Consider the following 13,725-nt stretch of genomic DNA (forward strand, 5'->3'; position numbering starts at 1 on the left):
TTCCCAAAGCAGCAGCTTGGTTACAGAGCGCTGTGGGCAGCGGTTCTGGGCACTGCTAGCACTTCTGCCTGCTGGAGGTGTGCCCGTGGAAGAGGCGCTTCAAGAAGTAGAGCTGGAGCACCCCGGAGAGCACAATGACACAGCTCTGAGCCATTGACCACCAGTTGATGTAGTTGTAGTTGGACTGCAGGAGGAAGAAGTCAGCCCCTTTCCGCATCCGGCCGGAGTTGTAGAACCGCCACATATGGAAGATGTGGATCTGCAGCTTGTGGATGCTGCCCTGTGAAAGGATGGATCAGCTGGGGCTGGCAGAGTCACTCTCAGAACTGCCCCCTGGGCTCAGCATTAAGCTGCAGCTCAGCCATCAGTAAATGCCCTCCTGGTCCCCTGGGGAGGCCATGCCTGTCCCTGCACTGTGGGAGGACCCTGAGCCTCACCTCAATTGCCTCCAGGGTGTTGTTCAGCTTTTTCTTTTCTTCTGGCTGCTCCTTTTCCACATTGAAGCCTTCATAGTAGACACCAAAGCTGAGATATACCTGCACGAAGCCAAAGTGGTTTTCATGGTTGTCCAGGCACAGCTGGTAGAAGCCTGCAGAGAGAAATGGGAAATGTTTCTTGAGTAGAAGAGGCACTGCTGGGCAGACCTATCCTAGACCTGACCATCATCCTTCTTGTTGGAAGGAAGGTGTGATCAGATTGATACATGCTCTTGGAAGTGCTGGTAGTCTGGGCAGGTTTGGAGCCTGCAGCTGGGCTGAGTAGGGATTGGGGTGGTGAGGACCTGTCTCCTTGGTGAGGAAGCTGATCTGTCCTCGCATGTGCTGGGAAACGCCAAGCTGGACACCGCTGGGGTCAGTTGCTGTGACCAGGATGTTCCTGCTATTGCCAATCCCTGTTGCCCGCTGGACCTGGAGGCAGAAAACACCAACAAGTATTTGAGGCTTGAGTCTGCACCCAGGAAACAGATGGAGCCACAGGAACCCTCCTGTGCAGGGCAGGAACACACTGAGGACCTGAGTGTTGGTTAGTGGTCTGTGGGAAGCTGCCACCACTTTGTTATCACAAGTTGAGGCCAGGAACAACCTCTAGCAAGCTCCAGCTTGAAATAGCCTACAACTAGCAGCCTGGGTAATGATCCTTGTGGTTTCCAGTATTCACTCATGGTGCTGTGGGTGCTCACATTGACCCCCTCATCTCCCACTCTAGCTTCCTGCCACCTGGACTGGGTGCCCTGGAGCAGTGGGAGATGGAGTTGTGCCAAGCCCCGGGGCCATGCAGTGGGTCCTGTTGGGCTGCTCTGCTGAGTGCAGAGCTGAGGGAATCCACCAGCACAGGGCACAGCCATGCCTCAGCTCTCCTTCAACCAGCTCAGTGTAAACAGGAGATAAAAAGGCTGCAGGTTCCCCTGGGGGAAGGGGACAGAACATGGGGACAAGCAGATAGGGCTGTGTCCAAGACATTCAGCGCATTCCAACTGCAGCTTGGCAAAGGGCAGAGCTCTGCACAGCACCAGGACACCCTGGAGCCCTCTGTGAGCAGATTCTGGGTGCTTGGGCACCAAGTCTGGACCTCTCAGCAGCACTTGATGATTATAAAATTGGGGGTTATTCAGACTGAAGAAGGGAAGTGTCTGGGTAGACCTGAAGCTGGGGACAGACTTTTTAGCAGGGCCTTTTGTCACAGAGCAAGGGGTGCTGGTTTTGAACTGAAAGATGGAGATTTAGACTGGAGACAGGAGGGTTTTTCACACTGAGGGTGATGAGACACCGGGTTGCTCAGAGAGGTGGGAGATGCCCCATCCCTGGAACCAGGTCAGGTTTGGGCTCTGAGCAACCTGCTCCAGTTGCAGGTGTCCCTGCTGACTGCAGGATGGGTGGACTAGAGGACCTTGAAAAGTCCCTTCCCACCCAAACCATTCTATGATGACTGAAAATTTATGGTTTCTGAGCTGAAGCATCCAAATGACCACACCCTTCCCTATTTCAACTAAGGACCTTTCCCACACGAGGCAAATCACCTCCACCCCAGGGGCAGCAGGTCTAGAGTTCAGTCAACACACATGGTCTTCACTTGATGGGGTATCCTTCCATGCATAAGCCTGGTTGGAGGACCAAGGCAATGAAGATTTGACCACTGCAGCACCTGTTGCACCCTCACAGGCAGGCAGCACCAGCTGCAGAACCACACCACCATTCCCTAATGCCATTAGCAACTGCCCTGCACCAACAGCTTTCTGACACGTCCTACCACACTCACCTCATAGCTGAAGAAGAAGTTGCCAGTCTGGTGTGCAAACTGCCAGAAGCACTCCACGGCACCAGCAGCGACGACGACGGCAAAGTTGTAGTGATCTGCCCCACGGAAGAGGGGCTCCTGGCCCGACCCGCTCAGGGGCTCAGTTTTGGGGCAGCCAGTGGGGCCCAGCAACACCAGAAGCACCACCAGCAGCAGCATCCTGCTTCCCAGCCTCCCGCATGCTGGGGCAGTGCAGGAACCTGAGGTGGTAGGGTAATCATTAACTACTTCCCAGTGGCACTGGGCTGGTGGCAGGAGGAGTGTGGCACAGGCTCGGCTCCTCAAGGTGATCTTGGAGCAAAGTGGGAGTTGCTCCAGCTTGTCCACATGAGAGCTCACCTGGTCAAACCCCCCTACAGAGACTGAGGGTACCACAAAACACCATGGGTCCAGTGGCACCTTCTGGCTGCACCAAGCCAGCCCCACTCCTCCTGATGGCCCATGTTCTGCCAGTATGTGTCTTATGGACAAGGAAGTCAAGCAGGAAAAGTTTTACTTCAAGAAGCTTCCAGTTTTGGGCTGTGACATGCTCCCTGCTCAGCCCTGGCAAAAAGCCTGGCCCAGAGAAGGGAAGAACATCACTCTGGGACCCATGCAGCATGGCTGTCTCCTTCCACCGGGGCACAGCCTCACACTGGTGTTACTAGTCCAGGTTGTGACTCGCATCAAACCTCTCCACCCCAGAATATCAGAGTGGTTTGGGTGGGAAGAGACCTTTAAAGGTCTAGTCCAACCCTCCTGCAGTCAGCATGAACATCGGCAACTAAAGCAGGTTGCTCAGAGCCCCAACCTGCCCTGGAATGGTTCCAGGAATGGGGCATCTCCACCTCTCTCTGGGCAGCCTGAGACAGTGTCTCACCACCCTCATGAGGAACCAGCCTCTGCAGGGTGCTCCTGTCTACCCAGGAAAATGGTTTTACCAGCAGAAAGGGAGGGAAAAGTGCAGCCACAGCCAGGTGAGGCTCATTCCAACAGCCGAAGGCCAGAAGCACAGCAGGTGTTTCCAGATGGATTTCTCCCCAAGCCTGGCTCTGTGGGAACACAGCCAAGAGAGGCCGCTTGGAAGAAATGCCTCCACCCCTCAAATCCAAAAGAAATCTAGTCCAGCTGCACAGCACCTTCTGCCTTCAGGGCACCTTGTGTTCCACCTCCAACAGCTGCTGACAACCCCCAGCCCCAGGAGGCAAAGTGGAGAGCCCCACGCCCTGAGGTGGTGCCTGCCCCAAACTATCACATTTCCACCCTTGCAGGTACAAGTTACAATGCCTGAAACCCAAGGAGAACTGAATTTTGTTTTGCAGGAGAGCGCTGGGAGCGCAGCATCAGCGCCTGAGGGCAGGGAACACGCAGCACCCTGGGAGGTGGCAGGGGCTGCACACAGGAGGGCACTGCCAGCAAGAAGCGCTGGAAGACACGACCAAAATCAACAAGCATTGGAACTTTCAAACATGGGAAACAACCAACATTTAATACCAAAACAACAACAAAAAAAGGTAATGTTTTTAAAGCCTCAAGGCTGGGAGGGAGAGATCCCCACTCACAGACCAGCCATTTACAGAGAAGAGAGAAATGCGAAAACAATCTCAGCAGATCCATTTGTCTGCATCTCTTCTTTCCTCAGAAGCTCTGGGACTCCATCCTCCCTGCCTCCTTCCCACAGGGAACCGAGCACAAATGGATGAAATGAGGGATTCACAGTTCAGACTGTTAAAACACATACAAATGTCCATGAACAGAACCATTCTGCCACCTGAGAGCACCCAAGCAGAAGAAAACCCATCACTCTGGCAGCCCATCACCTTGGGGTTCATCCTACAAGAGCTGCAGCTGTCCAGTGGAAAAGAAAACTCCAAACCAGGTTGTGTGCTATCAGGCTGCATGGCTTCTGCCAGCTGCAGGAGACCTAAATCTTGCAGCTACAACTGAAGACCCAAAGATCCTTGGTTCTTACCAGACACAATTTTTATCTGCTGCAGCAATCTTGCATACCAGGAGCTGGAGGCGCTCACCATGCTGGCCCCAGTACGTGTCAGGGATGAGCACAGCAGCCTCCTCACTGCCATCAAAAGGAAAACAAGGAGGTTTTGGCACTAAAGGTCCTGTGGCTCCCAGCTTCAGAGGATTCCCAGCTTTTTCATGGTCCGCCAACGATCCTTGATCATCACTGCTGTGCGGTTCTGGAAGGGGTATTTCTGGCAAATGACCTTCCATCGCCCCTCTCCATACTTCTTCACACCCTCTTTGATCCACTGGCTCTCCTGCACTGTCCATCTCTACAGAAGAGCAGAAAGCAGCATGCTGTGAGCAGGGAGCAGGGTTCCAGGGAGGTTCCAATCTGGCAGAGAAACCATGCTCTCACCCGTTCCCAGCCTGTCTGCTTCCCCTTATCTGTGCTGCTAACACTGAAGATGCAAAGTTGTCCTATCAGCAGCACAGACAGCACTCAGTCATCACTGATAATGACATGCTCTCATTGCTCTGACTAATATGAGAAGGTGCTCAGCTCCAGCACAAGCTCAGGAGTGATCCCAATGCAGCTCTGAACTTTTCCAGCATGTAAGTAGCTCAGAAAACTTATCTCTGAACCAATCCAGCACAGGAGGAGCTCTATGAACACAAAGACCTGCACAACTGGGATCAAGCCCGGATACTGCAAGCCTCAGCCTTGGGAAGAAGGATCCCTTTCCAACACAGGCTCTGGTGCTTCATTTGAAGCACAACAGCAGCTTGCTCTGCTATGGTAAGCTGCAGCTGCTGGGGAAATGGTCCCAGCAGTGATCCTCACAATCGTACTTCACATTATCTGGGAGTTTGCTCTTGTATATGGACACATCCTGATTTAAGACCTTACTGAAAGGACTTTAGGGCTCCACATTACCTGTTTTCTGGAACTGAACACTGAAGTGCTGTGGTCATTTGTGAATGATGCTGGAAAACAAGGCAAGAGGGTTACATCTTTCAACCCAGGAGAGACAGACCTCCTCAACAAGATGCTGCTGACACAGCCAGGGCATCCCATGACAGCCAGTAAACCCCAATTCCACTGCTTCAGGTGACAACTTCCCAGTAATATCTGCTTTGCTTGAAACCAGCCAATACATCAAGAACAGAAGTATCCATCCTGGATGTGGCTGTGCTGTATACTGAGAGTGGAATCAGACATCCTTGTCCACTCTCATCAGCTAAGCTGCTGTGCAGCTGCAGAGGGGACTGGGAAACTGATCTGGCTGAAAAGGTGAACTTCACCTTTCATGACTAAAGTGGAATGAAGAGTTGAATTCCCAGTGTTTACTGACTGTAAGCATGATCATTCTGAAACTGGAACAGGAGTTTTCTAGCACTTCAGGTAGAGCTATGAAGAACAAGTATCTCGGTGCTGGGGACAGCTACCAATTTTCCTGGGATTTTAGGAGTTCTGGCTTCAGAATTCAGGCACACAAAAGGTAGCAAAGCTCCAAAGCCAGAAGTAAAATTGATTAACCTGCAACAGGAACTCTGTTCTTACCTGCATCCGGGAAGAGTTCATCCTCCTCGCTCCAGCTATCTTTTTCTTCTTCACCACAAGAGCTGTTCCACCGTCCCTTGGAGACCCTGAAAGTAGGGAGGAGTTTACTCTGGCTGCTCGCCAGGGGGAGTGTTGGATGGGAAGAAGGTGCAGAGAGACCTACAGCACAGCAGGGAAGCCTGTGCTGAGCGTAGAGCATTAAAATGCATTCCTAAAGCAACATAGCACCACTCCACCTGCTTCTCCCTGCCCTCGGGTGGGAGATTCATCCTCAGAAGCCCCTGTCTGAAGGTATAGTGTACAATAAATCCTTAAACAGCGCACGCTGTAACCAGCATCTGCAGCAACACAGGGCTGGTTTTGCACAGTTAAGCATTTACAGCAGACAGAGCTGAGTTTCCCAGGCCTTTATTTACAGTACCAACCTGCCACAGCTCAGGGAAGCAGCCTCAAGTCTCCCCAGGCAGTGTTCTATTCTTGTTACTGCATTGCTGAGTTGCAATTAAATTGCAGGGCCTCCCTCCCCATGAGATCCAGCACCTTGGTGCCGTCACGTGCTGCCAATCCTCAAGCACAAACTTGTGAGATTAAAGTAACTCTGCTAAGAAAATAAACCCTGGTGAAGATCACTCCTAGCCATCACAGGCAATGTAACTGAAGCTATTTTGACCACAGGAAGTAACTCTGCTCTCTGTTCTTACTCAGAGCTGCCTCTTTCTGGCACAACATTCGAGAACCAGCTATTGAGAGAGATGCACAGGATGGGGCTTTCAGATTAATGTCGTCAGCACCACTGCCACCTCAAGTCCTGACATGTCAAGGCTTCAGATAAGACACCCACACAAGCAGTACAGACAATAAATCACCATCCAGGTGAACTGGAAACCAGCTTGCAGTGGCAGGGATGAAAACTGGAGAACTGCTCAAGTCAGTGTCAGTCTAGCAACTGAAATTCCCTCTAGAAATTCTCCACATGGAGAGGGTGGAGATCTGACATCTGTTTAACCCTAAGCAAGACACACCAGCAAGGTGTCTAAAAGATTTCACCATCAACTGTGTCAACGGCAGCTGCACCTCTCACCCTAGAGCTGCCCTCTGGTGCTTTGGAGAAGACAAACTCTCTCTGGAACAAACCAACCACACAGAGCACCAAGATCTTTATTGCTTGCCCTTCAAAACCAAACCTTTTGCATTCCTGACCTCCTTCAGCCAGGATCTAAGGAAAACTGTGTTCTATTATCTTCTCACAGACAACAAGCTCTCCTCAATCCTTCTGGTTTCACTCCTGGGGATCCAAAACATCTTTATTCCCAGCTGCTACACAGCTTCACTCCACAAGAGCAGCTCTGACATTTAAACTGGGAACTGTCACACCCTTGTCTGTCAGTACAGACTGTGAGACTAAGTTTAAGAGTCTTATGTCTGGGTTAATTTTGCAGCTCTGCTCAATCTACTTAGCTTTCTTCTCTGTGCAACATTCTTATAGAAAGGATTAAAAAACCCCAACAAACCACCAACCAAAGCAAAGGTACACCTGCCCCTTACTGCAATCAAGTAACTCATTACTGAAGAAACAGTCAGAAAGCTACAATTAGGAGTTTCTTAACCAACACAAGACCTTCAGGAGAAAGGAGCTTAAGCCAGGTCAGTACTGTGTTTCTCAAGGGCTGCAAAGGGGATTTTAATCAGCAACACAAGATGCACATACCAGTGATTCCAATCCTAACTGGGGTACCTCTGACTCACTCCCCATGGAGGGTGGATCATTTTCTCCTCACTGTTAACGAAGCAGCAAAGAGTAAGGACAACAGAGCCTTTCTCTTCCCAGTTCCACCTACGTTAGTGGACAGGGATGGCCAATATACTCATCGTGAACCAAAGACAAGGTTTTTTGTTGTCCCTGCCACCAACATCAGCTGCAAGACAAAAGATTGGGCACAGATTAGAAAACACCATAAGAGATGGACATCACATACTTGATGCTCTGTGCAGGCACAGGCTGATCATGCAATTTCTGAACGGGTCTGGAAGCAGAGGATACAACTGGCTCCTGGGAAGAATCTGGGCTCGTGCTCAACTCGCTGCACTGGTTGTCTTGCTCCATGATAATTTTGCTTATGGTCAACAAGCATTTGCCCTTATGGGCTATTTTAGGAGGGTCTGAGATCTTAGAATGTTGATTCTCGTCTTCTTGCCGTCTCTTGGTTCTGTGGGATACAGAAGGAGACAGTTGCTTGGGGAAAGAAAAGTCTGTTTCGTCCAGTTCAGTGAAGAGTGTGTCCGAATCCGGCAAGTCAGACAGGACCTTGAAGGCTTCTCTGAGAGTAGAAATCCCAAACGTGGTGATGGCTCCAGAGGGCAGCCTACAAAACAAACACAACTGAGCAGGTCCTAAAGATCTCACCAAGCTGGTTCCAATTCAGTGAGGCTGGGCTTTTTCCCCATGATGTGTCCCTCAACAACTGATTCCAGGGTGAAAACATCTGCTGAATGAAAAGGGCACTCCCAACCCTCTGGTCCACCCTCCTTTCTGGTGGTGTACTGGGGAAGCAGGTCTGGGAAGAACATGCCCATACTCCATGTGCCCATGATTTACAAAGGCTAAGTCATATGGACACCAGACACTACTCCACCAAAGCAAGCTACTGCCTGCCCTCCCTGATACACAAAAGTGCTGGATCTGCAGGGGAAAAAATCCCAAGGAACAAAGCACTGTAATGTTGTTACAGTGATGCACACAGATGTCTTAGCCCACTGGCCTTTGGGATTTGCTGTGTTTGGCACAGCAAACTACCCCTTGGTAGAGCTGGTGTCATGCTACACCCACAATGCAGGGCCAGACCTCTCTGCCCACCTTTCCAAGTCTCCAGAGGGCACTCTTGGGAGTTCTGGAGCTGCTGATACTGGTTTGTTAGGTATTTCCATAGGCATTGAAGCATCTTCCAAGGTATTAACCACTGCCACTGAAGCTTCAGGAGTCGCTGCAGGGTCAGTAGCTCCATCCATAGGCTCGGGAGCTGCTGCAGGGTCATCAGCTCTTTCCACAGGCCCAGGAGCTGCTGCAGGACCACATGCCCTTTTGGCAGGGCTGGGAGCTCCCACCTGGTCCTTTGCGCTTTCTGCAGAATCTGGAGCTCCATCTGGGTCCTCCTCCTCTGGTTTATTTGCAGACTCAGGAGTCCCTGAGGAGCATTTTTCTCCATTGCTTTGTTCTGAATTCCAATTTTTCTTCATTACCTTGACAGAGAAAAGCACATAACTATTGTAACAACGATTCCTTGTACTACTTCCTGACTTTATCCCCTCCCAAAGGCATTTTAAGCTGCTACTAGTGGTTTAACTGGCACTGCTGTCATACCTATCAATTAAAACTCATTACACAGACTGAAAAAGTGTCCAACTTTATAAACCTTTTAAGAGTGGACTCAATTTGAAGTATTTTTGATTCAGTTAGGTGCCTGAACTCTAACTCATTCCTCCACAGAAGGCAGATAAAAGCCCAATGACTGTATTTCATTTGCTCATGGCACAGAAGTGTCAGTTGATCCCAGATTTGCCCCTCACAGGGAGGGACAGCTGGGCAAGCAGGCCAGACACGCACCGTCAGGAGCAGCGGCTCTGAATCACCCATGTAGCTCTTCAGGTGATGAAACACACTCTGCTGGAAGTCCTTGTAGGAGAAGTTTTTGACCATTGGGTGAGTGAAGTTCTTCTCCCGGATGATACCCAGGAGCTCAGCCCTCTTCTTCTGGAAGAGAAGTAAGAATGCTCTGAACAGGTACAAGGTACAAATGACAATTGCAGGAGCTGGGATTTGTGTGAGGATTAGGCTTGTCCTATTTGACATCGTCCAAGCACATCTACTTTACACTGATAGATGGGTGGGAAAAGGCCTGAGAAACAGGAGATCCACTGTTTCAGCAGTTGTGTTTGCTTCCAGCACCCAAGACATGAGACTGACTACAGAAATGGAAACCAGAACCCTTTCTGCCTTCAGAATAGAATAGAATTAACCAGGTTGGAAAACACCTTTGAGATCATCAAGTCCAACCTATCACTATCTAATCAACTAAACCATGGCTCCAAGTGCCTCATGCTGTCCCCTCTTAAACACCTCCAGTGATGGTGACTCCACCACCTCCCTGGGCAGCACATTCCAATGGCCAATCACTCTTTCTGTGAAGAACTTCTTCCTAACATCCAGCCTAAACCTTGCCTGGCACAGCTTGAGACTGTGTCCTCTTGTTCTGTTGGTGGTTGCCTGCGAGAAGAGACCAACCCCCACCTGGCTACAACCTCCCTTCAGGTAGTTGTAGGCAGCAAGAAGGTCTGCCCTGAGCCTCCTCTTCTCCAGGCTAAGCAACCCCAGCTCCCTCAGCCTCTCCTCACAAACTCGTGCTTTATGTGTGCACTTAAGCTCGTCTTCAAGTAAAGGATGAATGTTGATGCCTGGAAGATCCATGAAGATGTGTGGAACAGAGGGAGCTCCGAAGTGATGCTTTGGAAACACCCAACACTGAGGGTCCATCTTACAAGGAGGACTTATTTCCATTTCAGGACCCTTCCCCTTTCTTCTCGTTCACAACTCCCCAAGAGGCAGGCTTATCAGGGAAACATCTGATGCCTGCGATATGGGTCACAAGTGTCCACCCTGCCCCACTGATACCCCGTAAGAGCTATAAAACCACCCACAAGGCTTCCTGCTCCCCAAGACCCTACCAATCACATAGCCCTCAGCAACCTCTTTCAACTTAGCATAGACTCACTTGGTTTTTGGGTTCCTTCCCAATATGACTCTTGACAATTTTGGAAGCTTTCTCAAACTCTCTGTTTTTGATGCAGACAATAACGGCCTAAGGAAGGAAAGAAAAGAGCAGTTTCTCTGCTGGCACTGAACTGACCACACTCTGTATATCAGCTTTGGGAAAGGATATCTCATTGTGAAGTATAGCACACAAGTAACAGCTTAACACCAACTTACACAGAGAAATAACGTCTACGTAAAGCGATGAAGAAGCCATATTTATAGCCAAGTCAGTATTAAGAGTGGTATTCTACACAAGGCAATTCCCACTGGCATTTACATCAGACCTTTCCAAGACAAAAGATAAGCACAGTATTTATTGAAAAGGTAAAATTTCTTACAGCTTCCTTCACCATCTTCTCAACAGTTTCCATTGTCTTCTCAGCCACAGAGAACTCATTCTGGATGAGCTCCAAGACACCGATGGCCGATTCAAGCGGAGTGAGCTCTGACTCCTTATCGAAAGTGCAATCTACAAGAATCCACAGCAGCTAAGTTGCAAGGTGCTCACAGGCATACCTCACATACAGCCAGCTACTCATTTCTTCAGTGTGGCTGCAAATTCTAGAGCTATGGAGAATAAAATGGGAAGAAATAGCAGGCTGCCAGCTGCAACAAAATTCCCCCACTGCCACAGAAATCGACAGAAGCATCTCCTGACTACCAATAACTGTGCTGGAGGGAGAACTGCAGAATCTAGGAGGCTGAGAAAAAGTCACAAGACTGATATGTTTACATAGCCCTAGAGCTTAGGTTCAAGCACACTGCTCTTGGCTAAAGACAACAGCCTTTCACTTAATATGGCATCATGACAGAGAAAAATAGCTCCTCACTCTTGGGGAAAGCTCCTACAGCTTAACAGCTCCAGTCCACACCTCCGCTCTGTACATAAACACAGTTCCTGGTTGCTGCAGGGACACAGCCACAGAGCAGAGCACACTTTGGTTGAGGGGAGTAGGCAAACACTGGGATTTTCCCACGACCTTGTTGGATGGCTGGGGACTCACCGAGATTCTCGCCTTCCTCAATTCGTGACAAGAGTTGCATTATACGCAGCATCTGGGCTACCGTGGCCTCCTTCGATACGGGTCGCACAAGCAGCGCTGTGGGACAAGAGCTAAGTTGTACCAATACAACACGGCCCAGCCTCAGCTCTCCTCCCAACTCCCCTCACCCGGACCAGCCCCTTCACAACCGTCTCTGTGCTCATCCTCCCACCCGCCACACTGTTCTTGTCCCGTCTGCTCCTCTGCAGTCTCGCTGCCCGTCCAGCCTATCCCAACTCCCCGCCCCAGCTCGACCGCCGGCCCGGTCCGCGTGGCCCACCCTGCATGACGTCGCGGAGCTGGCGGAAGTCGCGGCGCCTGCCGGAGCGGTAGGCCACCATGGCCTGGCAGAAGTAGAACTGCAGGACCAAGGCGTTCACCATCTCCTCGGAGACGCCGTCCGACGCTACCATGTTTCCCCGCCGAACCAAGCGCTGCCTCCTCCCCACCATCCCGCCAGGAAGTGGCGCGACGCCCCAGCGGAAGTGACGTTCCGCTAAGCGCCCGCTCCTCCTCTCCAGAGCCGTTACCCGTATGACGCAGGGAAAGCCTGCAGCTCCCGGCGTGCACCGCGCTAACCCCGCCGCGCTACAGCCCTCAGCGTGCACCACAGCGGCGCTGGGCGGGCGCCCTCTGCTGAGAGGGAGGGGAGCAGGCAGGGGAGCAGTGCAGGCAGTGTCCCTTGCTGCTGGGGACTCACAAGCTGCCCATCTCTGCCCTGTGCGCATCTCGGTGGGCTCCTGAGTGGGAAGATGTGGGACAGGACGCACCACCAGTACACCCAGAGCTCCAGGCCCACTGCCACTCTGGCAACACTCCGTTCTATGGCATTCTGGTGCTATCATGCTCCAAGTGGAACTGAGCAGCACATGGTTGTGTGAGTTCTGAGATTGTACTCCACCTGTCAAAAGCTAAACACGGAGTGAAAGATGGGAGAAGAACACCTTCCTCATGCTCTTCCAACCCTGTTTTTCTTTATCTCAACAGAAACTGCTGTATGTAAATGATGAAGGACATCCTGTGCTGACATTTCACCAAGTTCCAGACTGTCTCTTAAAATTGTTCTGGTCCTCAAAACACTCAGTGCCATCTCCACCAGCACTGATATACACTTGGAGCAGAGCCAGGCTGTATGCCAATGCATGAACTGTCCTTATGTGTCACATTGCTTGGACGTTATGACAGAAACAGCCACAGAACCCATACCAGCTGCTATGATGGAGCGGGAAGAGATAGCCCCAACACCTAATTTGTGGCAAGACTTCAAGGGCTGGGCACAATCTGTGTTTGTGGACATGACTGAAGCCTTCAAGAACTACACAGGAGCTTCTATTTTGTATTTTATTTGGAGTTTTTATACTTTATGCTCTTTCAGACATCCATCTTCACATACTGTGACCACCCATTTTTGGTGCTCCAGTCAGCTGCAAACCCCATTCCCATATTCTGGAACTATAAAATTAGGTCCCTCTTTCAACATTTTGGGGCAGGGATTTTTCAGACCTTGCAAAGGAATCAGAAACTTTGACTTTCATTGATCCCAGTCAGTGAGGGCCGAAAGGAACCAGTGCCCCAAGGAGGTTGGTTTAGGCAAGGCCAAGATCCTCCAGATCACATGGTGGTTCTGTGCCACCCCAGGACATCTCTGACTCAGATGTGGTGTCACTATGGCCCAGAGAACATCACTGATACCACTCTGGAGACCATCTCACCTGAGTTGGGAAAGCACGTGAAAATTCCTCTGGCATTAGGTTATCCGGGATACTCCCTTCCCTCCGCCCTGGCCAGGGGAGAAGGAAACAGACAGGAGAAAACCTCATGTGTTGAATGGAAAACAGTAAAACTGGGAGGGATTTTTTTATGGGCAAACAAAGGGAGATAAAAATAATCCGTGGAAGAAAGAAGAGTGGCTGCTCACTGTGGGAGCGGCAGGAGGGGACGGGTGCAGCCATGACACACGGCCATGAAATGCTCGGAAGGATGCTGAGGGAGATTCCTACGGCCACTTCCTGGGCTGAGAGGAGGTGGCAGAACAACAGGCTTTGGTGAAAATCCTTCTCTGCATGAGATATTCA

General features: G+C 50.7%; 2 protein-coding genes across 2 annotated transcripts; both read right to left on the reverse strand.

The window, feature by feature from the left end:
• Positions 1-3: 3 nt before the first annotated feature.
• On the reverse strand, positions 4-2,777 carry TMED6 (transmembrane p24 trafficking protein 6). The gene is made up of 4 exons (XM_009904492.2): positions 2,257-2,777; positions 782-908; positions 438-589; positions 4-280 (listed from the first exon to the last, which is right to left on the reverse strand). Exons 1-4 carry the CDS (start codon positions 2,452-2,454, stop codon positions 56-58), a joined length of 702 nt encoding a protein of 233 aa, XP_009902794.2. The 5' UTR covers positions 2,455-2,777; the 3' UTR covers positions 4-55.
• A 974-nt stretch (positions 2,778-3,751) lies between these two features.
• TERF2 (telomeric repeat binding factor 2) lies at positions 3,752-12,120 on the reverse strand. The gene is made up of 10 exons (XM_054170009.1): positions 11,931-12,120; positions 11,612-11,707; positions 10,946-11,076; positions 10,567-10,653; positions 9,402-9,548; positions 8,655-9,037; positions 7,777-8,163; positions 5,801-5,886; positions 5,174-5,223; positions 3,752-4,568 (listed from the first exon to the last, which is right to left on the reverse strand). The coding sequence occupies exons 1-10, from the start codon at positions 12,100-12,102 to the stop codon at positions 4,410-4,412; spliced, it is 1,698 nt and encodes a 565-aa protein (XP_054025984.1). The 5' UTR covers positions 12,103-12,120; the 3' UTR covers positions 3,752-4,409.
• Between the last annotated feature and the right edge of the window lie 1,605 nt (positions 12,121-13,725).

Source organism: Dryobates pubescens, chromosome 19, assembly GCF_014839835.1.
Source record: "Dryobates pubescens isolate bDryPub1 chromosome 19, bDryPub1.pri, whole genome shotgun sequence".
Taxonomy (NCBI): domain Eukaryota; kingdom Metazoa; phylum Chordata; class Aves; order Piciformes; family Picidae; genus Dryobates; species Dryobates pubescens.

Excerpts from the sequence above, each read along its gene's own strand:
- TERF2 (XM_054170009.1), bottom strand. The coding sequence starts at position 12,102 with ATGGTGGGGAGGAGGCAGCGCTTGGTTCGGCGGGGAAACATGGTAGCG. Across the intron at positions 11,708-11,930 it reads GCTCCGCGACGTCATGCAGG|CGCTGCTTGTGCGACCCGTA; the intron begins GTGGGCCACGCG and ends CTTGTCCCACAG. Across the intron at positions 11,077-11,611 it reads TGAGGAAGGCGAGAATCTCG|ATTGCACTTTCGATAAGGAG; the intron begins GTGAGTCCCCAG and ends GGATTCTTGTAG.
- TMED6 (XM_009904492.2), bottom strand. The coding sequence starts at position 2,454 with ATGCTGCTGCTGGTGGTGCTTCTGGTGTTGCTGGGCCCCACTGGCTGC. Across the intron at positions 909-2,256 it reads ACTTCTTCTTCAGCTATGAG|GTCCAGCGGGCAACAGGGAT; the intron begins GTGAGTGTGGTA and ends TTCTGCCTCCAG. Across the intron at positions 281-437 it reads ACACCCTGGAGGCAATTGAG|GGCAGCATCCACAAGCTGCA; the intron begins GTGAGGCTCAGG and ends ATCCTTTCACAG.